The sequence below is a fragment of the Uloborus diversus genome, chromosome 7 (assembly GCF_026930045.1).
Source record: "Uloborus diversus isolate 005 chromosome 7, Udiv.v.3.1, whole genome shotgun sequence".
Classification (NCBI taxonomy): domain Eukaryota; kingdom Metazoa; phylum Arthropoda; class Arachnida; order Araneae; family Uloboridae; genus Uloborus; species Uloborus diversus.
The window spans coordinates 71,317,653-71,343,456 of NC_072737.1; the positions used below are offsets into that span (position 1 = coordinate 71,317,653).

The 25,804-nt window shown below is 33.5% G+C and overlaps 1 protein-coding gene across 1 annotated transcript in view; it reads right to left on the minus strand.

Annotated features, from left to right (window-relative positions):
- LOC129226734 (fatty acid synthase-like) overlaps positions 1-25,804 on the minus strand; it is a 271,075-nt gene that overhangs the window by 53,744 nt on the left and 191,527 nt on the right. Inside the window, exons 18-21 of the mRNA XM_054861363.1 lie at positions 22,547-22,666; positions 18,790-18,912; positions 9,753-9,985; positions 994-1,344 (exon numbers count right to left, since the gene is read on the minus strand). Coding sequence (XP_054717338.1) covers positions 994-1,344; positions 9,753-9,985; positions 18,790-18,912; positions 22,547-22,666 — 827 coding nt within the window. The remainder of the gene's footprint in view (positions 1-993; positions 1,345-9,752; positions 9,986-18,789; positions 18,913-22,546; positions 22,667-25,804) is intronic.

Consider the following 25,804-nt stretch of genomic DNA (forward strand, 5'->3'; position numbering starts at 1 on the left):
TATTTTTTGATATGGATAATTATTTTTGTGGTACATGTGGGGCTCAAGAGGAAACGTTTTATCAATATGAAGTTTCAAACTTCCAAAAAGATATTTTTTTTTTAATTCTAGTGCACAGTGTTGGTTTACACTTTTAGGCGCAAGTCGACACGGGTTGCCGTTGTTCAAATTATATGAAACTTTTTTGTTGTTTAGAATTCTTCAGTAATCAATACATAAGTCATTTCAATTCATCAAAATTTTAACCAAAACTTACATTTGTTTTCAAGGATCCAATATAGCCTCAGGGAAAGTTTGTTTAAGTGGAACAATTATAGGCACTTAAAGAGTCTTTTTCCTCATACATGCAGAAATCCAAGTTTGATTAGACACCAAAAAAAAAAAATGTATTTGGCAACTTTATCACAAACATACTTCAAACACAATACTAGTTCCCTTTACTTTGAATCTACTTTATTATTAACTTTTACATAGCATTGAACAAACCTTAAACTTTAATAAAATTTTTTGATAAAATACACAATTTTTTTTAAATTCTAAATTCACATAGCAGAATTTGGACTTAGAATGGATTGGAAAAAATCGAAATCATTAGCGTTCATTTTCAGAGAGTAAAGTTACATTGCAAGGAAGAGAAATCATACTTATTTTTCTTTTAGTTTTTATTTATTTTTTTAATTTTTTTAAATTTTAAATTACCTAGCTTTAAATATCTTAAATTTTAAGAAACAACGGTACATTGAAACTAGGACAATCACTAAAATGGTTCAGATGAGTTTGCTCGATTCATTTACTTAGTAAATAAGGGGGTGGGGTATAAAAAAATTAATGGACCAACAAGCCTCCTGGCAACATCCAGAATCGTAATCTACAAATTTTCCTGAGTTCAAAACAATTTACAGAATGCGGTCCTCATATTTTTCATACTCACTTCCATACAGTGCTCACAGTAATTAATTATTTTTAAGTAACACAATAGCTTGGAAAACTTACCATAGCCAAATTGAAAATTCCAGCAATTGGTCCCATTTTTACTGCTTCTTGTAACAGCAATTTTGCCTCTTCCTTTACAGATGCATTCAAAGTGGAGACAGATACATTAAAGCCTTTATTCTTCCACCGTTTGAGGCATAATTTGTGATAAGATGTTCTTGCTCCATACCTTGACGTGAGTATGATATTTCTGGCTCCTCTCCTTGTAAGCCACTTAGTAAGCTCGATACCAAAACCACCAAGACCACCAATTATAATATAAACTTTATGGCAGTAAAAATATGTCATTGGGGTTGCTAGAAGTTTTAAATTCTTCGGCATGGAGTATTTTTCTTGTTCTTCACTACGGATCTGAAATTTAAAATTATCGTAATTATTTACTGTTTTTAATTTAAATAAAGTGATATTTTAACTACAATAAAAACATACATGAAAGTGCGACAACATAAAGTTAATTAATAAAGCTAATCGCATTAAAAAAATAAATGTTTTTTAAAAATAAAATTGCATGTGGAATCCATTAACCTAGGGAATATGGTGGTGCTTTTTTTATATGAAGTTATTATTAATAAAAAATTAATTAATACAGCTAATCTGGTTAAAAAATATAAAAACTTGAAATAAAATTGCATATGAAATCCATTAACCCTTATTTTTAACTATGAAAATACTAGTCGAGCCGTGCGGAACTCCGCACTGTGCTTCTAATCGTTTCATGTTACAAATCACTCTTCAAAAATTTCAAAGAAAGAACATAATAAAGAAGAATCGAAAAAAGTAAACGCACAAAAGAACGGTTCTGGATGTTGAAGGTATTATGACTTAGTATCAGCATGAAAAGGTGCTTGAGCAAAGGTTTCAAAATTAAAAGATCTTTTTCTAAATGATAACTTCATATTCGTGGATGATGGAGCTCTGTGACCAAAGTTTCAAATGAAAAAAACATAAAAACACTTCCACAGCATGGAAACAGTCCAGATATGATCCCAATAAAGAATATTTGAACCATTGTGAAGAAAAAGTTAAAGAAATCGAACTTCACACACAAGAATTGTCTGAGAGAAGGACTCATCCAAATTTGGCACCATGGCGAGGAAATAAAAATAAATTGCCAAAAACTTATAAAAAAATATGACAAGACGCTTCAAATCTTTAATAAAAAAAAACAGGGGAATTCACACTCAGCACTAAATGTATCAATATTTTAAAAGTAAAGAATAATTTCCTTTACATAGCAAGAGTTAACTGTAATTTTCACAATTATTCTAATAATTTTTACACCTCTGTATGCATTTTAATTGCACGTGTGTACATGAAAGCATGAATATCAGGGTTTGAGGTTCCAAATGCTCCACACAATGAGATGTTGCTAATTCGCAACTCCAGCACTCGAATACTCTACCTTGCGGTGATTCATAAAATTAAAGAAAAGGTAAAACATTACGTTCCACGTGTGCAGTGGCGGATTGGTTAAAGAAATCGGCCCTGGCATAAAGGGATGTCGCGGCCCCGTAGCTTCTATAGATACTAATTTTTACAAAAATGATTGGGAAACGAAATCACTTAAATATGAGGAAATTATTCAAAAAAAATAGTTACTTTCCTTTAAACAAATTTAACAGATGAGATTCTTTTCCGTGTTTTAATGGTAAACAATTGATACACGATAAGCTAAACCTTTGTGTGTAAAAAGAAAGGTGATTGTAATAATCTATTGAAGTACTTTTAAGTTGCCTGGTGCTGTATTGATTATTTCCGTAATAATATCCTCTAACATTACTTCAGTTAGAATGAGGTTATTAGGGAGGCGAGGGGTGTGTGCGAACCCTTAATTTTTTCAAACACATGTACCAATACAGAGAGAGATAGGGAGTAGATTAATTTTCTTGCATATGGAAGTTGTTAAACATTAGCATTAGAAACCTAATTGTAAGTTTAACATTGAGTCAGAAATATAAGGTTCTAGGGTCTCTCCCCCGGAATTTTTTTCAAATTGTATAGTCCTAAAAACGCAATTTTAGATGATCTCTATTGATGTTAGGTGGAGCGGAGGTTCAAGAGTCCTCTTCGGCAATTTTTTGGAAGTGAAACTCCGAACTTGCATTCATATATTATCTTCAATTATGTTAGGAAGATGGGGTCCGGGAAGAGTTTAAAATATTAGCTCTGAAAGCGCAGTTTTAAAAGATTTTGGGTGATGCTAGGGAAAGGAGAGATTCGAGCAACATCCACCAAGAGTTTTTTTTTTTGAATTGAAATCGTGAAAAGGTAACTGTAAGCTTTTTTTTTTTTTTGATAAAAACTAGGACACCGACAGTTATTCAAAAGTTAAGTTCCAAAAACGAAACTTTTACCGACCTTCTATGATTTTAGGAGGAGGAGTTATGGCGAGGTTCTCCTTGGAATTTTTTCAAAATTAAAGCATTAAAAACGGGATTTCTGACGTGCTTTACTGATGATGACGAAGGGGGAGGGAGGGGGGAGACTTTCTTTGAAATTTTTCGATGCTATAGATTCGGAAACGAAGTAGATTGATAAGGAAATAACTATGGCCAGTTACAAAAATTGCTTGGTGTGTGGTGTTTAGATTTAAATTTGTGGTTTTAATTAAATTTTTGGGAATAGGTCAAAAAAATCTTCTGTCATGATGTAATGGGAAAAGTGGGGATTTGGGGGTTTTCTTCCCTTTTTTTGAGATTGAAGCCCTAAAAAGGTAATTTTAGACAATCTTCTATGATATTATGCGAAGGAGATGCTTAAGGGGCCTCCGAAATTTTTTCGACACTGATTTATGACGCTCTTTAATAATGGGGTGGGGACGTTTCTAGGTGAATTGCGGCGGAAATACTCTCCTCGAAGTTTTTCGAAACTGAAATCCCAAATACGCTATTGTAGGCCTTCTTTAATGACGTTAAATTAAGGAATGGGGTTCGGGAGTTTTTCCCAGGAATTCCTTTAAAAGTAAGTTTCAGAAACGCACTTAGGGCAAGCTTTAGTGACTAAAAAGGAAGATATAAGCTTGTGGTTCCCTCTCTATAACCTTTTGGTTACGTCCCAATCTTCTTTTATTTATTTTATTGATAAAAAATATGAAACACCCTCTAACAGTGTTCTCCTTCAAAACCATTTACATTTACATTTTCTATAATAAAATTTTCAATTTACAGCCTAGTGTTTTTATTTGCTTGAAATACAAGCCATCTGCGGCCTCAGGTAAAAAAAAATTTCTTGAACTGATCTGGTGCTTTGGTGACCTTAAATAACCTTAATGATCTTTGACCCTTTTTTTTACTCTATTTTATTTTAAATATCATTCCTTCTTCACCTCTTGATAAAGTTTATTTTAAATTTTCAATTCATACATGATTTTTTTTCATTTAAACATTTAGAACTACTGGTGTGACTATTAATTTCAATATATTTTCAGTCTCTCTCGCTATGCTTTAATTTTTCTCCTAGATAAACCATATTTCTGGGACCTGTGTATTTTTTTGTGTACATAACTCTGATTTTCAGGATGATATTTTTCATTTTTAAAAAATAGGAAAGGTAAATGGTAGAAAAGGTCGGTGTGCCGGCGGCCCCTGAGAATCATATTTTTTTATATAATCATTTTTAAACTGAAGGGTCTTCAACCGTGGGTTGAACCCTTTGAGGGATATTGAGTGAAAGAAACTGAATATTTTATTTTTCGCAAAAAAATTTTAGAAACGCACTCATTTAGGAGGTCTTTACTTGAATAATCTTCATAATACAGAATTTTGGATATCTCCAAATTGTGTTTTAAGATTGCATTTTCTGTTAAAGCTTTATTGAAAAAATACTTTTTGTCACTTTTATTGCAATTGTTATGAACTTTATGAACTTTACAATTGTTATTCATAACAATTGTAAATTACCATTCCTAAGTAAAGTAAATGTGAATTGCAATTCATAGATGAAATTGAAAAATAGACAAAAGTATTTTAACTTTTAAATACTGCGCTTGTTTTTCTGTTTTTTATTACATTATTAAAATAAAATTGGCGGCCCTATTTCTGAAAAACTGGGTTGGTGTAGCACCCCCACGGCCCCCTTAGCGACGGTCTTGCACCCTCCATCCGCGGGCTTGAGCCCATGCGTAAAGAGAGATTGAAGCTAGAGAATTTACGTAGCGGTATTTACATTTTACTGTTTGTAGACAGGGCAATTGATCGGCCCGAAACATGACCGGCCCACCGGACAAATGACCGGTTGCCCGCCGGGTGTATCCGCCACTGCACGTGTGTCCGTGAGTAAACATAGGCAGTTTGTTATGAGTATTTATTAACGCGTTCGATGTGTCTTAGATTGCTTTCAGAAACAGAAATTGTTTCGTCCCGTAATGGTATTCTCGAGCTTCTCAAAATAACGTTAGTTTTCACTATTTCCCTCTAAAAAGTGAGATGACTGTCATAAATGGCGTATGCGTAAACACAAGAAAACTCTGGATTAACAAACTTCGCATTAGCATAAAATTCTCGTCTGTTCATTTTTTTTCTTCATTTTTTTTTTTTAAAGAGAATAACGTTAAACCAGGTAAATTTGTTTTTATTGTTTTGTGTGAATTTGTAAGAATATGGATTTTTTTTTTAAATCTTAAGCTCGAAAGAAGGATTTGATAACATTAGCAAAAGAATTAGGGCTTTCATCTCCGCCTAGTTTAAGAATAATTAATTTAACTAACCTAATTTTAATGCAGCATTTAGTTGAAATGGACAGTTTGCAAAATAATTTCTTGAATATATTATCGTAGAAAGAAATGAAAAATGTGTTTAACGCTGCAAATTTTCATCGCCAAAATAGTGAGATAATAGTTTAGGGTTATAGTTTTAGTGTATTGTAGGAACAAAGAACCCTTGGCTAGATTTCGCATGTCAGTTGTAAACCATTTCTATTTTTTATCATGTGTGGAATAAAATGGTAGAAAGATTACAGAATTCGATAAGTTTAAAGAAATAATGGAAGATCAATTTAAAAAAAAACTATTACCATGTATTCGTGATAATTTTATTGATGATGCATGACAGAATTAAATCATAATTCAGAAATTAGAAACATACGAAGCAGGAAAAATTAAAATTAACCGATTCCGCAATTTGAGAAATAACTCAGCTACAAATGTTAAACAATTAGCGCTAGCCAAACAAGACAAAGACGTATCATCTTCCTCTTTTGATAACACTGGTAAACAAAGGTTTTGTTACATGAAAAATTTAGTGTGCTTATGGCCACAATGAAAATGCAGTTCCATCAAGAATTGATAAATATCGAATTCAGCATCGTGGAAATAGCTGCGTAGAACTACGAACTACGTAATTTGCATTAATTTCTGATGTTTAGTAATGCTTCTTGAATTCTCATTTCTTTCTACGTGGGCCAGAATATTCACAAGACTTTAAAAATGAATTTTAAAAGAATAAAACAAAAAAGTCATGCATACAAACAAAAATTACTTGGTTTATTAGCATTTTCTACGCTACGGCGTGCGTTTGTTTTACCTTGTTCATCCGCCATTAGACGGTGATTGCAGTGCCCCCTATAGTTTGTTGTAGTTGCGAATGTAGTCCTTAATAAAATATTCTACTATTTTTTCAAAATTTTTATAGTCAGCTTCAATATTGAAAGATTTAGTTTTTTCGTATTTTTCTTTATCTAGAAAACAGCAAAAGAACTCTTAAACATATGAAGACGAACCGTCAATCATTTAAAAATAAAAACTCTGACTATTTCGTGGCAACCTAACTCCGACTCTGGCTCCGTAGCTTTGGAAAAAATTTAGAAACGGAGGGGACTACTCCGACTTTTGGAATTTGAAAGTCATCGACTCCGACTCCTTTATCTCAAAATAAGTCTAGTTCCAACCCCGCAAACATTGGCAAAAGTTGCAGACATTGAGAGAAAGTGATCGATTTCAACTGAGTCCTTGAATTTAAAACCTAGACTCTCGACTCTGACTGCTCAACCCCAAAATGAGACTGACTCCGACTCCGCAGCCATGATCTTTTCTGTAAAATAATTATTGTTGATATGATTTGTTTTTATTTTCACTCCAAACTTTTAATTTATGTATTCAGTGTTTTTTGAAGAAATTCGGAGTTCTTTTTATACTTTTACATAAAGATAAGCGCAGACCATATTTGATTTTTTTTGATAATATAAATTATTTCTTTAAGTTGACATTTTATTTATTTTTCAAAGAATATTTATTCATTTTTATATTATTTTTTGGCAACAGGGGAAAAACAAACGGTGCTTTGTTTCTCTCTTTTTTTCTTTTTCTGATATAATGTATTTATTTTAATGAGCTTAGTACTTGAAATTCTTTTTTTCTTTTTTTGAATGCCATTAAAAAAACCGAAAAAAATATATTAGCTGCTTTGTTTAGATGGTGCTACTACTATTTGTTCCCTTTTCTTTTCTGAGCTTTTTCAAAGGAAATTACTCAACCGCGGAACTTTTAGCCTTGCTCTCCTTTCCTATTGTTAGAAATTGAGAAGATAAATAGAGTATTAAATAAATGATGATAGTGAAAAAGTATCATTATTTAATTGATATTGAAAAATAAATTTGCAAGTATAGTCCGAGATGGGAAAATGTATTTTTCGGTGTGTATCTCAGTCGTCAATCTGTGTAGATCCGTTTGGCTGTCTGTCTGGCCTCTTAGCAACTTTTAAGTAAATAATACGATTTAATCAAGATTATGTTTTTTAAAAAACCTCAGACTGGACTATTTATTTTCAATTTTTTCTTTCATCAGTACAATTTTTCTTTCCATTTGTTACGGTTCAAAATACGTAAAATTAACGCATTTGGGGGTAACTCAAGTTTATATTTTGAAAAGAAAACTGCGGTTACTTCGAACTAACGTTATAGGTAATATTTAGCATACGCTCAAAAACAGATTAATTACTTGGAAGCACAAATGTATCTTGTTTGCGTACTTCAAAAAAATTGTCATTCTTCTGAACGGGCGATAAGCTCCAATCTTATCTTCTGCTTGGTCCTTTAAAGTTTTGAACTCTCACATCTCCTTGAATGTTGGTCAATTTTTACTTCCTTTTACAAAAAAGGAAGTATTGTATTCGCGAAAAAAATTTCACTCAAAAATCGGCCTTAATTTCCATTTTTTTAAATAATGAAATTAGTTTTCCGTGGTGATTATTTCCCTACATATCTGTACCTCAGAGCCAGAGTGACGCAAATGCAAAAATTGTGATTTTCTGTTTATTAGTGAATTGTATGCAGAAGTCTATTCCGCATGGAGCGATGTGAACATAATTCTTAAAAAAAATATTCCTTTCATTTTTTAACCAGGGTTAAAAGAGCGCTCGTCCCGCATCCTTTGCATGCGCTGGAAAAAAGGTTTTTTCTCTCACCCATAAAATTATCATATTGCGTCCTTCTGGCTCTGAGGTACAGATATAAGTTAAGGGTAAGAGTTAAATTTCGTATTTTTTCACGAATTTTCCTTTTATTTTGAATATTTTTGCAATTGAAAGTGTGCATCTAGGACTAAGTACTGCGAAAATAGAGGTCATGCAGATTAAACGGATATTGATTTTTTTTTCACCTCTCTACTTTTTAGAAACTTTAATATTTACTTTTTGTTTATTACATTAGGGGACACCACCCCCTGTTCGCTGACGCTCACCAATTCCGAAGATTGCTGCTTTATCTTATTTGGTTCGCGGGTATTTATATCGTCTTTTAGGAAAAAACATATTAAAATACATGTTACGATTGGAACAAAATGAAAATCCTGCTCTGCTTCACATAAGAAAATTTAAAAAAAGGATCTAATTATAGTTAGAACAACATAAAAATTTCGCTCCCTCCCAAGCAAAAATAAACTTGATAAAAATACGTAAAAACAAAATTATTGATAAGCTTTCGATAAAATCCACCTTAAAACCCATCCATGCTTCTAATTTATCGTCTTGTCCAACTTATAATTTTGTAAATTGCGTACTTGAATTAAGTTTAGCCTAGGACTTTAGCTGAAATAGAAACCCTTGTATAGAAAATCTTCTAATTTAAGAAAATTGGAGGAAGTATAATTCAAATAACATAAAACAGTAAGGGATGTGGGAAATTTCTTCGCCCCTTTAAAAGGTACTTTATGACAAATTTTAGCTAAAAAAAAACTGAAAAAAAAAAAAAAAACATTCAAAATTAAAATTCTAAGTGCAAATTGCCGGGGCTCGAAGTAGTTTTGTACAGAATTTCAAGGCTGTAGGTGATATGAGGTTCTCCTGGATGTTGGCTCGCTACAGACAGAGTTTAAAAATTTCTTTGACATTACTTTTTTAAAAATAAATAGGGAAACATTCAAGTCCTTCTTTTAAAGGCCTTATTCTGAAAAAAAAAAGTTACAAACGTTTTTGGATATATGGGGCAGCTGCGGCGTATGTAAATATCAAAAATGTCTGATTAATTTCTGAAATACTCCAAAAGGTTTCTGAATAATATCATAAACGGTTTCCAAAATGCTCAGAAACATTTTGAAAATCTACAGAAAAAGTTTTCTAAACCACTCGAAAGTGAAATTATTACAGGAACTGTAGTTACCGTAACGGTAGTGTTACCATATCACTAATAGTAAAGCTAAAAATAATATGGGATTCATGTACGCCTATGTTCAAGATATACCTCTTTACTTCGCATACACTTCATGCTAAGTAGAGGTATCTTATAGCCTTAAACTCATTCCTCCACCATCGAAAGAAATATCAACTTACCTTTAGAAGTACTTTACCAATATGTTTTCCACTAGCCATGTATCTAAATGCATCTTCAACTTCATTTTTCTCAAAAACAGTTCTTTTTAAAGGCTTTACAACACCATTTTTTATACCATCTTTGATTAATAGTGAAATTTGATGTAATGTATTTTTTGAGGACTTTTCGTTGTCAAACAACTGATCCAGAGAGACTCCATGAAAGGAAATATTTTTCAAAAAAAATTTAAGACCTGAAAAATAGATTGATTACATAAATTCAAAAATATAAATAATAATGAACTTTTTTGTTCATGAAAGTTTGAGAATTCTTTTCCGATTAAAATTTCTCATTTTTTTTTCGTAGTGAAAATAGTATTTTAGAATATTTTATAATTTTTGCACAGATGATTTAAAATTTAGTGCAAATTTCTAATGTTACATTCTTGGACAAATGTGTGTATTTCCAGTCTTTTTTTTTTTTTTTTTTTTGAAATTTTTTTATTGGGTTCCTTTTGTTATACTCCTCTTTTTTTAGCAGGTTTTCCGTCACTTCATCTTTTCATCCTTCTCAAATAAAAAGGTATGTCTTAAATTTTCATTGATATTTGCTTTCCGATTTTAAACGCTTTTTAATGGAGTTTCCGCACATCTTTATCGTAATGAGAAGAACATATTTCTGAATGATAAGTATTAAAAATGTCAAAATAAATTTCCAAAATCAACAGCTAAATGACATTTTATTCAGGTTTTAAGGATGTTTGAATATGATCTGTAACCAACTATTTACCAATAAGCATTTTCTCTAATTGCTATGAGAAAAGGATAAAATAGTACGCTTGAAAATTTCTGCTGAATAGTTCAATGCAATGAATAATAGGACCTAGAGTTTAACTTTAAAAAATGTTACTTTATTCGTTTTTAACAAGGAATAGTCACACAGTACGGAGAAAATTTAAAAGACCTGCTTTGGAAGAAATATTTTTTAGCCCGTAAAATTTACAGACACAAAAAACATACTTTATCTTAGTAAATATTCAACAATGACTTACGTTAATTCCACGAACTGAGCTTCAAGAGTCTAAGTCTCAATATCAACGAAATTCTAAGTATTGTACATTATTTGCAAACTTGGCCATATATTTAAATACGGTACCCAGACGAATTTTAAATCATTTTTACTTCCTTTTACAAAAACGGAAGTAAAAATGATTTAAAATTCGACTGGGTACCGTATTTAAATATATTTAAATACGGTACCCAGTCGAATTTTAAATCATTTTTACTTCCTTTTACAAAAAAGGAAGTATTGTATTCGCGAAAAAAATTTCACTCAAAAATCGGCCTTAATTTCCATTTTTTTCACCCCCGAATAAATGTTGGGTTTTTTTCGACCCGACCACATGTGGATATATGCCTAGGAGCCTACAGATACCGGAAATATCCATTTTGACGACCCCCCCGAGTTAATTACAACGAATTTTCTCGTGACGTCCGTATGTACGTATGAATGTGCGTATGTGTGTATGTATCTCGCATAACTTAAAAACGGTATGACCTAAAAAGTTTAAATTTGGTACTTAGACTCCTAGGGGGACCTAGTTGTGCACCTTCTCTTTTGGTTGCATTCAAATGTTCCTAAGAGGACTTTTGCCCCTTTTTGGGGGGAAATCATTGTTAATTTCGATGTAAACTCAAGTAGTGTTATAATTTGACGGACACTTGGCGATATATCGACAGTATTCTGGTCGCCTAGTTTTGTCGCCAACTTGGCGACAAATTTGGCGATTTTTTTTTAAAAATCTGGTTTCAATTTGGCCACTGTTGGTGATATTTAGAGAGTAAACTATTGAAACACATTAAAAAGGCCAATAATGGGGAAATGACAGTAAATTGGAGTAAAAGGAAGTCAGTTCGTTACTTCCTGTAGTATTGTGTTTGCAAAAAAAAAAAAAAAAAAATCCCTCAAATTTCGGCTTACTTTTCCATTTTACTCATCCTCGAATAATTATTGAATGGTTTTTTCGATCGTACCGCACGTGCATATACGCTTAAGAACGTATGGACGCCCGAAATTTCCATTTTGACTAACCCCCTAGTTAATTACCACGAGTTTTCTTGTGACGTCTGTGTGTGAGTATGAATGTACGTATCTCGCATAACTCAAAAACGGTATGTCGTAGAAAGTTACAATTTGGAATGTAGAATCCTAGTGGGGTCTAGTTGTGCACCTCCCTTTTGGTGTATAAGAATGTTCCAAAATGGGTCTTTTACACCCCTTTGGAGGAAAATTAGTGTTAATATTAATGCAAACTCAAGTGATGTTATAATTTGGTGAATATTTGTCTTATATCACTAAGTTTTCGGACTCGAAGTTTTATCGCCAAGTTGGCGAGAAATTTGGCATTTTTTTTCAAATTTGGTTTTAAATTGTCGATATATGAAAAATTAATCTCTGTAAAACGCTTTTTTGCAACGGTCGTGACGAATTAGGGGGGAAAATATTTAAAGTGTTTTCTTGCTTACTCCAAGGCACTAATATCATTAAATTGGTGTAAAGGGAAGTGATGAGATGCACTCATCATTTCTTTTAAAATTGAAATCAAGCCTCATACATATTGAGTAATAAGAATTTTCTGGATGCACGACTTACTTATTCACTTAAACTAGTAATAGGGGAAGGTTGCCATCAATAAACCACATAACGTTTAGGAATTTTTTTCGCAAAAAGTTTCAACACAAATTTTACATTGACATTTCTCTTTGAATAATAACATTCACTTTTGTGATAAATATTTTCAATAAAGCATAAAAATTAAAATTTTAGCTTGCGGTCCATTCATGGCTACCGGTTGCTATGGATGGACCATCAAGTTTCCATCGATGAACCGCATTCTCAAATAAAAAAAATCAGTGTGTAAATTACAAATATTTATTACAAGTGATCACTCAACACTTAAATAATAATTTAAATTATTCGAAAAAATGGAAATTGGGGGTTTTCTCCATATTTTTCTAAAGACAGGATCAATTTGAACTTTATCATTAAATGAAAAATAGAAATAGAAAGAAATACACGAGTTAGTGTTATTTTAAACTATTTCTTCAAACTTTTTGGTCACTTGCATCCGTTACAATAATATCTTTTCTGTCCTTTTTTAGCTCCAGTTCATTCTTCATGTGCCCACTTTTGGCAGTTCATTCACTGGATCATGTCCTGCTGTAAATCTTCATCACAAATGTAGCAATGCCATGAAACTACATTATTATTTTTAATTTTTTTAATTGATGTAGAATATGATTTGATACTTAGACTTTTGGGTTTCCTTTTATTGATCGCTTTTTCCAGCTCTGTTTTGTAAGGAGATGATGTCAAAATCTGTGCATGTTGACGAACACGTCCTTTTCGTTTTTGTATCTCGGCAGCAGCTCTTGGAATAGGAGAAATTTCAACTACTGGCACTGACAGGGTTGAATTATCCACTCTTTTGCTAGTACTTGGTTGCTGGATTCGGGGGTGTCTGCTGTTGTCGATGAAACTTTTGTAGCATCAGTGGTTGCAGTTGCAGTGACCCTAGTTGCTGATTGGACTTTATCAGTACTTTTATTGGGATGGTTGGCTTCTTCGTAAACAAGAGATGGTTCAAAATGATGGTCTTGAAACACATCCCTGTTCACTGGCCATAAACCAGATGCTTTAAAAGCATTAACTGCTGTGGATAGGGTAGCAGCTCTGCCATATGACTTTCCAAGTAATTCTGCAATTCTACTCACTTTGACACTTACTCGGTCAGGATGAGGCCTGAGTTATTTTTCAATTTCCTGAGTGAAGTAGGTTGAGAGGGGTTTGAAAAATACAACATCAAGTGGCAGGACTTTGGCACTTGTGTGGCTTGTAAAAGCTAGCATAATCACTCCATTTTCTCTAGCCATCTCGATTGCCTCGATCTTTTTTGTATGACTGACATGGCCATTACAAAGAAGAAGGACAGGATCGAGATTGCTTGGTTTCACATTTGAAATGAAATGCTTCATCCATTTAGTAAAAATGTCTTTGTTTATGTAGCTTTTTTCGGGGTTGAAAACAAATGCAATACCTGGTGGTGCCCCATCTTTAAATTCCTCACAAGCCCTTCCTCTCTTGTAAATGAGCATAGGAGGAACATAAAACCCACCAGCACTCGCACAACACGCGGCTGTTGCCATGACGCCTCGTTCCCCACTTGATTTTGTCCATATCTGTGACTTACCCTTCTTTGCTAATATCTTTTGGGGTCTCTTTTGAACTGTGGGAAGTCCTGTTTCATCCATGTTGAAAATTTTTGTTCCATCTAGATTGAACTTGTCCACAAGGCTCTCTAGAATTTCGAAAAGTCTATTGACTCTCACCTTGGTAAAACCAGAGGCTCGAGCTATTGAAGTATTTTCTGATAGCCGTACACTAAATTCTAGGTGCCTTCTCATGAAATTATAGTACCATTTTTTTTCCAGCGCACTTTTTCTCTTTATTAAACCTGTGGGAGATGTTATTTTTCTCGGCCACTTGAAACGCCAATTCCCGCAAATCTTTGGAAGTGATTCCAAAAAAACTTTCTTCCAGTTTCAAAACATGATTTACCAATTCGTTCTCCAAATCGGAGGGTATATCTCCCAGACTTCCAATCACTTGCTTCCCATCAACTGCAAAACAGTTTTTACCTTCCATGTGTCTCTTGAAAGTAGACTTCGTAACTCCATATTGTCAGCACACTTCATTGATGCCCACGCACCATACTCTCAGTTGTCCACTTCCCATACTTTGCTTTTTTCGGGAACAGCAAAAGTATTTAGAAATCAATTACAAAACTTTCGAGTTAAAATTTAAATAATCTAAGGGGTTGTCATAAATGACGCAGCACACTTTTTCCTACCATTTTACTTCCTCCTCCCCTTTGTCCTAAACTGTCACATGTTACCTTACCCTCCCCCCTTTTGTCATACATCCCGCTATTTTTCATTAACATATTCTTATAAAAAAGTATGCTGTCGCACTTCACCTCCCCCCCCCTTGTCACACTTCAAATACTTTTTCCATTTACATATGCTTATAAAAATTCGTGATATTACACTTCCTGTTCCCTCCCACCCGTTTATCACCAGCTGTTACAACTTGCTAACCCCCCCCCTCCCTCCATTAAAGCGTCACATTATTTGAAGACAACCCGTAAGGGAGTTTCAATACGTTATTAAGCAATATTTTTTTTTTTTTTTTCATTATTATCATATTGAAAACAAAATAAGCAATTATCAAAGGTAGTTGAGACGAAATTTAACAATATGAATGAGTTTCCATGAATGGCCCACTTTTTCAGATGGTTCATTCATGGAAACACCTAGCGGTTCAATGATGGCAACTGCGCCATTTTGAATATTCTATTTGTTGTTACTACTAATACGATTATCAATGAAACATGAAGTACTTGAAGAAACACTCTTTCAAGTCAATGCTGCCTTTTAGTTGTTCGGTGGTATTTTAACCATGTTATAACGAAATGAAAATGTCAAAAAATAGCAAGAGAATAGCAAAAAACTTACTTTGATGAATAACGATGTGACGCAGCGATGATAGCTTCTTCATGAATCTGCCTCAGAATGTTTTTATGTCAAGGAAGGCAAGAAAGGTTCCGCGCCTGCGCTAACCCTGGAGGTGGAAATATCGGCGCGGTCTTGAACCGGCTCATGGAGCCGGTTCATTGATGGCAACCTTCCCCTGAGACTGAGAGCTTTCATAAAATCGTGCCGATTTATTATTTTTTGACAAGAAATAATCACACATCGAAGAGAAAATTAAAAAAACAACAACCCTGTTTTGGAATATTCCACTTATTTGGAATATTCCACTTGGTCTTGGTGAAAATTTTACTAGGCCTATTCCATGTGTTAAGTTTTTACCTAAGCATCAAAATTTTAACATTAAAAAAAATCAAAGTAGTGTACATCATTTAAAAAGTAGAACTACAAATTTTACTACTACACCAAATTGAATTTTAAATCATAAATTATTTTATTGATAAAATTTAATTTGATAAAAAATAGAACCTAGTTCAAAACTGCAGCTGAAGACGAAAATTGCTCTAAAAAATTGGGGAGGGGGCGAAGTAGTTCAGAGAATTATTGAGAATTAAAAAAAAATCTCTAGAGCTTCTTATGATTACAATATTTTAAAAGAAGATTGTCAAATTATAATTTGCAAAATGTTAGAATGGAATTCTTGGATTAAGAACTTGGTCAGTGATGTAGCTGAGCAAGATCTGGTGATAGAAGAATACCGCCAAGATTGGATACACAACGTCGAACGTAGGCCCTGCGAGCAACTATCAACATTCAACATCCATACTCTATTACAAATCACAAAGCAGACGAGACCGAGGTAGGCCCAGGAAGCGTTGATTCGACCAAGAAGCCGGAACAAGCCTCTAGTCTGATCCTTGAGGAGAAAGAATATCTGATGATGTAAAATAAATAGAAAATACTTTAGCCCCTCCCCCCCCCTCAAAAAAAATCGATTTCAAAACTTCAGAGGGAGAATGCTCAAAAAGTGAAAAACAATTAAACAATTTTATTCTTGGAACCTTTGATACCACTTTTTAACCTTTTTTTTGAACTCAGCGAAAAAATGATGGGTAAAATGACGAGCTTTCGTTTGTGTCAAAAAATTTTAAATTGTTCAAAAAAAAAAAAAAAAAAAACTTAAAACAACTAAATAAAAATAAATAAATAAAAAATCGGCCCTCTTGATGAATGTTTCTCATCCAAGGCTTTTTCCAACAAAGTTTGAAACAAATTCACTTTTAAGTTTGGGATATATATTCACCTTAAGTTTTTCCGTAGACACTATTGTAAAGGGTTTTTGAACTGGTCAAAACTGAACCAAAATTCGTTCAAATAAAAATAATCTTTTCTATACAATGTTCTTTATGGAGAGTCTTTTCCATCATAGTTTGCTTGAAGAAAATCTGTCTGTAATTCTGTCCCTAAATTTCAAAGTAGGCGCTAACGTAAAGTAGTTTTCTGAACTGTTCAAAATTAAACGAAAAATTGTGCAAAAAAAAAAAAAATATATATATATATATATATATATATGTGTGTGTGTGTGTGTGTGAGCGCGCGTGTGTGTAGGACATGGACGTCCCGACCAGGAGAAACGGATTCCAGGAGGCAGTGTTCGGAGTCGCACTTGCAGAGGCCGGTGCTGGTGTCCCTGGTCCAAGCTGAAAAAGGATCCACAACGCCAAGGACGATCAAATGAAAGCAATAAGCAATCGTGATTGCTCAAAAAAAAAAAAAAAAAAAAACATATTTTCTATAAGTGTTTTTCATCAAGAGCTCTTTCCAACAAAGGTTGTATGAAGCACATTCGCCATTATGTTAGGATTTATATTCGCTTTAAATTTCTCCGTAGGCGCAAATGTTAGGTTTGTTTGAATTGTTCAAAATTGAACGAAACGTTATTACAATCAAAAATGGAAATGTGGCAGTGAGATGCCCCTGCCAGTATTTTTCGAACAAAGAAAAAGTTTGTTTGAATCGGAAAATTTACTCAAAAGTTATTAGAGGTGACGGACCGACTGACAAACAGACCTACGGACACAAATTTTCTCCATTTTAATACCCTACTTTCTAATTTTTATTTTTTCGATATTTATTCTTTTAATTATTTTATTTTGTTTTTAGCTATATTTTTAAGACGCGTTTAGTGATTTTTTTATGTTTACTTCGTCGTTCTTTTCGTTTTACGAGAAAGTGAACTGAAAAAATGTATGTTTTGATGTTAAATTTACATTTATACGAGTACATATAGAGGAAGATATCAAAATAATGGAAACACCTGTGAATAAAAGTGACATTTTTGAATGCGCTTCGTAAGCATTAAAGAATAAAAATAGCTTCCAGGTTTTAGTTATTAACTGCAATGTATATATTCTGGTAGTATACGGTGGCTTAACTGAAGTTCTGGAAGTCTTGGACTTTTTTTCAAGCTCTTGAAATGTCGGACCTCAATTTTCAAAGTACCAAATTATTCGAGCACGTCTAACTGAAGCAAGTGTGACAGAAACCTCTCATTTTTTTAGCTTTTCTAGAGTACACACAGCGCGGTAAGACATGCTCGGCAAAGCAAAAAAGTGGGCGGAAAGAGAACCTTTTTGAAAGAGACCCAACATCACGAAAAATAGTCGAAAATTTTCACGTTATTTTAAATACTTTAATTTTGAATATTTTTCAAATGTTAACTAAACTCCACTAATGTCACAAAGGCAGCCTACAATTGCGTTTTACATGATAACAAAACTTTCCGAAGAGGGTCCCAAAGCTCCCCATTCACCTAGCATCACAAAAGATAGCCTAAAATTGTGTTTTTAAAACCTCGATTTCAGAAAATTTCTGGGGAGCTCCCGACCTTTTAAGATCATCAAAGTTAATGAAAAATTGACTTAAATTTAATAAAAAAATTAAATTGAGAAATTTCAATTTAGCAATGTCCTCTAGGGGTTCGCAAACTGAGGGTGCCGCGAGATGTCCACAATATCAATACATGTAATATAACAGAGATAGGCAAGGGAGCCGTGAGAAAATTCTAATTCTTCAAAGGATGCCGTGAACCGAAAAAGTTTGAGAATCCCTGCTCTAGGGGAAGGCTTTATTCCTTCTGCTCTTCCATGAGACCTTTAAAATTTCGTTCTAAGATTTCATTTCCGAACTAGTTTCCCGAAGCGTTCACTTCCGTCTATTCTCTGACGTCACTTAGGATTTTCTAAAATTTTGTTTTTTTTGTACTCATAATGAATTGTAGACTTGTAACTTTTTTTCTGGGGAGGGTCTTCGGAAACTTCAGATTTTGCCTTTCACTACCCTTATCGGAGTTACTCACGAAGTTTCTAGCCACTCCCAGGAAACAACCCTTAGTTCGTCACTACTGGAAATTCAACTTTTTTTAATATATGTTAATTTGCATTATGAACATCATTCAGTTATCCATGTAGTTGCCCGTAAATTAGAAACGTTGGAAAAGCAGCCATACCAAGTGAATGATCCAAAGCTAAGTCATATTTTCCAATCTCAATAAATCTTCCATGCTTAGCAACACAGTGGATACTAGCTCGGAATTTTTCATCAGCAAGAGAATTCAAAACCACATTCACACCTTTAAAAAACAAAGAAAATTTTTTAAAGGCTTAGATTATGCAAATCTTTTGTTAAGTTTTATTAAAGATAGACAAAAAAAAAAAAAAAACACTGATAAACAATACATATAAAGAAATGGAAAACTAAAATCGATAATTGTAAAACTGAACAAAACTTGTCAGTACTTGTAACCAGAAGCATCTTGGTTTTCAAATCAATTTATTACTTATTTGCAAAATATTCACAACGTTTGGCCCAACCCGAGCAGGTAACTTTTGGACTAATCCGAACGGGAACCCTATTCCATGAAATCTGAAGTAATCTAGTTTTGCTCACCAAGCAACCACTTCGCTTTAAAAAGCTTCCCGCCAAACAGGATAAACAATTTAAAGGATCTATCCATATTTCTGAGGAGTTGAAGGTGGGAGGAGGTTCTAACGGAAGTAGGTGTGATGAAAGAGAAGAGGAAGGATGATAGTTTGGCAGAGATATTTGGCGCGCCAACTAGATATCATAACTTTTTAAGGATGATGGGGTTTGGTTTTAGTATGAAGGTCTTCTTTTTTGTGAGGAAAAGTTAAAGGTTTTCTTAGCGGGAAAATGTTTACAACAGGGTTGTTTTTGATGAGATTATATTTACTCTATCAAACACAGTTGCATCACTACGCCAAACATCTTCTTCCCCAAACATTATCAAAGCTCCTCTAAAATGCATTTTTATGACTTCAAATTAGAAAATTTTCCGGGTTAGAGACCCCTAAATAGTGATTACTATGCTCGGTACTCGAATCATATTGTCAGTACTTAGAACTAGTAATAACTTCTTCTTAAACCACAAAACTGAAACCAATTATCTGTCACTGTGTTTCAAATAACTGAAGAACGATCAATTCCATACGCCCTTTTAATTTTTTTAACCTCGCGACGGCACTGCACATAGGCGTGTAAGACAAGTTACACTTAGGTTTTTTTTTCTTTGTCTTTTGTGCATTAGCCAACTCAAAATTTCGTTCTAAGTATGTGGTTGTTTCTGAATAATGTATGAATTTCATGTTAACATGGTACATTTAAACTTTTTTTTTTTTGCGTTTGTAGAAGGTTGTAACCTATGCTGTGGGGGGGGGGGGGGGGGGGGCCTTATATGAAGCTAAAAATAATATTGTAAATTTTCAACTGGCCACCACCTAGTTTTGATCTAGTATATAAAAAAGAATTACTGTAATTTTTCGAGATTTTAAAGGCAAATTTTAGGTGTCGCAACCGCACCTGAAACTTCTGAATTTTTTGTAAAAATTTCGAAATTTCGCATTTTTAGTCAAAACAGCAATATTTACTAAACATTTCTTACAATTTATAATTAAAAACATCTATCAAGATTTTAAAAATCTCTTTCAATTAATATAAACAAAAAACCAAATCACAGTATATTACGTTTTAAGACAATAAGTTGCTTTTTTTAGAGTCCGAATATTTGCTTCTGAACTGTTTCACTAACATCAACAAGTACTGCTTTTGTTCTTCGTCTTTTGTTAGAATTTTATTGTATTCTTCCATTAGTGTAACTCCGTGTTTCGCTGCATTATTTACATTTTTTAATGAACTGACAATTTCTTTACTTTGCTTGTAGGATTCGTCTTCCTTCCATTCTGTCACATCTTTTTGAAGAAATGCTGAAGATATACTCATATAATACTCAATGTTTTAAAAAACCACATTGCATTGCTCGATGCAAAATCATTCAAATCCTTTTTAAGGATTGCATCTGGATTTTTTTGGTCTCCCTTTAAGGCTTTATCATTCCCTTTCTTTTTAAAGCGAACACCATCTTCGTTTCATTTCTAGAGAAACACAATCGTCAAAAAACGCAAGAACGACGAGCTCCTCTGATAGATACCACAAATGGCGAACAAACTTGCTCATTGCACACTTTGAAGCCTCATAATTAATTATTTCATACTTTTTTTATGCTTTTTAAGATTTGCAAATAATTTTTTGGCGCAAAACAAGCAGTTGCTGCTTGAAACCAACTCTTAACTACAAACGAGCATACGTCGCGAATGCCAGCTCTTTCTTGTTCGGTAACTTCAAATTGATCTCTAAATAGAAAAATGTTAAGAGCGTAAATTGTCTTTGTCATCCATCGAGCACGATGTACCCCCCTGAAGCTCTGAATGGTATTCCCCCTTTGGGAATTCTTCCTAGAAATATGATGGTCAACTCTAAAAGTTCTTTGCAGTTGTCTCGAGGTTGGAACTGGTCAAGTTGATTCTTGGCAAACTCAACAATATCTGGTGCATTTTGGATTACTTTCTCGTGGAATAATAACATCAGATATAGCAGTTTGGAAACTACTGTGCTCCAAAAATGTTTAAGTCGTTTCAATATCAGTATTTCAGGTCCTGTTGATGATCCAATAGATTTAACACTACAACAGTCTCAAACATTATTTCAAGAACATGATAGCGACAAGCCATCCAGAGTGATTCTCGGTTCAGTTTTTCTCAATGAAGGCACATGCTCCTTTTCGTGGTCCTGTGTTTGTCCAAGTTGTATCAAAACACAGACATTTGACTTGGTCACTGATTTCCCAGGATTTTGGGCATTCGCAAACAACCAAAGCTACCCAATCGGAGTTTCGGAACCGAAAATAATTGCTCAATAGCTCATAGATGGCAGTTTTGTTTCGCAAAGTGATGCTGACATTTGACCAGCAAACCAAATATGTGTAGAGTTTCATGTTGAAACGGGCGTTTTGCTGCTTGATGCCATTAAAAAAAGTGTTGTAAGCTAAAACACTTGGTGAATTGATGGTAATATTTCAAACCATTTGACTAACAGTTTTTGAATAACCTTTGATTAAGTCCACCTTAAACTAAGAATGAAGTATTGGCAATCCATTTTCATAGAAATATATTCAACTACGTAGAGTAGCAGACTGCTGTCTAATTTGTTCAGCTGTTTGTGAGTCAAATTCAAAGCACATTGCTTTTTTTGCATTACTTTTCTACATATAAAGAAAAAAAAAAGAAAGTAAGGGGAAAAAAACAGCAAACTAATGGTGTTTGATAGAACTAACATTATAATCGTTTTTGCTTTATATACTGTCAACTGGTTCGAGCCTGAAAAAATGGGAATAGCGGCGCCATTATTAGTATTATTCCCCAATGAAAGAAAAGAAAATTCACTAGTCTTGCTCTCTGAACATATGGTCGTGAAATCTCATATCAAAACATTAAACTTCAATTTGGCTCCCTTCTACCTTGTACGAGAAGGAAGGTAGACGTCCTGTGCAAACAGCGGGAGGTATGGATTTTTATATATGCATTTTTTGATTTACAGTAAAGTTCATTTGAATTGTGGGGAAAATTTCCAAATTTTTACAACTTTGAAGCTTGGTAGCGACTCCTAAAATACATTTTTTTGTCTGAAATTTTTTATGAAAGTCTTATTTTAGACCTTAAACAAAAATGGGAGGGTGGCCTGTTTTAAAATTCACAAGTTCATTTTTAAGAGTCACCCTACTATGCTACGTACGTCACTGATAAATTTAAACACACAAAGAGACAAATGCTTAAATGTTTTTGGAAAGCAGAAACAAAAATATTCAATTTTTTTCGCTATATATAGCATGCAGTTAATTGAAAGATAAATACCTTTTCCTCTTGTATTTTGCATTATCAAATCTTTAAATTCTGTATTTCTTGAACAACCCATATTTTGTGGCTTTATTTCAGGAAACATTTGTTGGAGATATTTTTTCTTTTGCTCATTACCTGTTTGGGGTAAATATTATGGCATAAAATGCACGTACAAAAAGAAATTATACTTATTTTGACTCGATGGAGGAACATTTTCAACGCACACTCTAAAACAAAAATTTAAAAAAAAAAAAAACAAAATAATCATTTTATAAAATTTAAAAAAACAAAAAAAAGCGAAAAAAGAATAAAAAATTGATGCACATGAGAAGGGGAAGTCTAGTTGTAGCGAACGTATCTTGACCGTACATGTAAATGATTAATTTTTGAAGTGAAAGATATAATAGTAGAAACACTAATGCATCGGAACTGTGCTTTTAATAGCCTCAAATGGAGAAGAATCGCATTAGAAAACTGCATGCATACGAAGAAATAAAATGCAAAACATTTTTTTAGATTTTCCAGTAGATTCAATAGATTAGTATTAAATCTGCTAGATCTACTAAACATGCTACAAAAATTTAGTTAGTTATAATTAATCATTTTAATCATGTAAATACTGTTTCCCTATTCTTCCCGCGCGTCTTTCTTTTTCAGCCGACTCTCGCTAACTCAGATTATCGAATTTCTGTTGCATTTTGACTGAAGATATCTTGCGTCGTCTGTTAGGATGTTGGAACGAAGGATTCGTGTCATTATAAACCTAAGTAGAATACGAACTAACTAAGTAGATACGAAGGTATTAGATTATACTGCAGCGAAAAACCACCTTAAAAAAAAAAAAAAAAAAAAAAAAAAAAAAAAAAAAAAAAAAAAAAAAAAAAAAAAACACAGCTAGGAATTAAAAAGTAAAAAATAATTGGGTACATTTACATACAGTTTCCAACATTTTTTTTTTTTTTTTTTTTTGCAATTCCAGTACAAAAATCAACTAAATGAAACAACCAATTATAAAATAAACACTGATTATAATTACTATATCATATACATAGTATACAGGTACAGGAAAAAATAATAGGAACACTCACCGCCAGGTGTTTCAACAGTTTGCCACCTAGTGGGGGTATTAGGGATGGTAGTGTGAGGGTTGCATGGAAAAATTCTGTATTTATGAAAGCGGTGATTATGTCCGATCTCACCGACCTGAAAAGAGGCATCTTAATGGAAGTTCGTCTCGCTGGAACGTTAGTGTTCAGAACAGCCAGTCTTGTGGGTGTTTCAAATACCACTGAATCAAGGCCTATACAAGCCTATACGAATCTGGGTAAGGTTGCTTCTGCGAAATACACCAGTGAGCGTAAGTCGAAATTGAAGAATTTGTAATAGACAAGTGTTGAATAGGATTGTCTCCCGAAAACGCAGGACTACATAGTCGCAGATAACGTCCAAAATGGTATATGATGAGAAGACCGTCTTTATGTGCACATCGAATAAGAGAGCGCCGAGTACAGGAGTCTGTCTTCACAGACTTGTCACAGGAAGTATCTTCATCATCACTTCTACTTAATTAATTTATGCTTTCCGAAAGCAAATGCAGAAGTCACTAAAACAAACCTCAACCCAAATATAGTTATAAGTGCCTTTTGAAGAGTTAACTTGCTTTTGTTAGGATCCTATCATCAGATATTGATCTGATGACCATGGGACCATCTGGAAAGTATACCCTTTGAAAAAAAAAAAAAAAAGAATTTTCCAATTCGGTCCAGGCGCCTTCTAGTAATAATAATAATAATAAAAATAAATAAATAAAATTAAATAAAAAAAACTTTAAACGCGCATAAAATTTTAAACGATTTTCAAGAAAATCTAACATTTGTTCCACTCTGATAATTTTTTGTGTGCTAATTTAAGGTGAACCATTTAAATGTTAACGGTTTCATGAATAAAGTTATGTTTCACATCAATACGCGTCAATTAACTTGTGATAAATGTCGTAGTCTCTTAACTTATTCCCGTTATAGATAAAGATAAAAATACTATTAGTGCAATGAATAGTGAGTGAATTTCATGTTAGCTTCAAAGAAGATTCAAAATTATCTATATAATTACTAGTAATATTACTGTTTAATGGCAAACACTTTCTTTAATAATGTGTTTTATATTTAATCATTTAATAAGAGTTAAAATAAATGTACCGTTTTTCACCCATAACCTTTCCCTACAGGACAAATATTGGTAAAAAATGGTATGGGATCAAAGTCAGACCACCTATTAGAGAAACCATTGAAAAAAATCATAAAAATCGATGAGACAAAATGACTAAGGAAAAGACAAATCACCTTAAGTGTGATCATGAAATTTAAATAGTTCCCTTGATTTCTCCAGGACCCCTCATCAGACTCGAACCTGATGCCCATGGGACCACCTGGGAAGCGGTCCCATGGACCGTTTCCCAGCAACCCCCCCCCCCCCCTTCAAACAACAACAACAAAAAAAAAGAAGAATTTTTGAATTCGGTCCGAGCACTTCAAGAAAAAGAGAAACAGACGTAAGATATTCCAGCGAATTCAGAATTCCTTTTTCGAAGTGGGTTATAAGTATTGCCATAATTTAAATTAAATGCGGAAGCGTGACAGAGTTAATCGTTAAGCTCCGCTCGCTGACTGAGTCATGTACGTAACCACAACGAAAGAAAAATGGAGTTTCTTGAATTTCTCCAGGATCCCTCATTAAACCCGGAATTGATGACCAATTGAACACCTGGGAAGCATACCCTTTCGAATAAGAAATATTTTTTCCAAGTGGATCTGGCGTCTATGCGTAATCGGGTAACACACATAAAAAGATTCCGACTAATTCTAAACCTCCTTTTTTGAAGTAGATTAAAAATTTGAATGGGAAAGGGATGTCTTTCAGGTGCTGATATTATTTCGTGCCGTGCCTTCAATTTCTCACCGAAACCCGCTAAATTTGGCGTTTTCACTTAAAATGTCGTAATAAAAAATCAATAATAGTAAAAAACATAATGCATGTTGAATTGTCTCTGAGCCCGGAACGAATTTCAGTGCTCATTTTTCCCACAGTTGAAAATACTCCTTCTGAACGCACGCAGGTCGGTGGTAGGTTAGACCGGAGCACATTATGCATTGGGTACGTTTACGCAGTGCCCATTTTTCAAAACGAGTTATAAATGGAGAGCCAACAGTCATACCAGATTGATGCTACTTTCTAGCAAATATTCTCACGAGTTTTTGAGCATCAGTTTAGCATGCA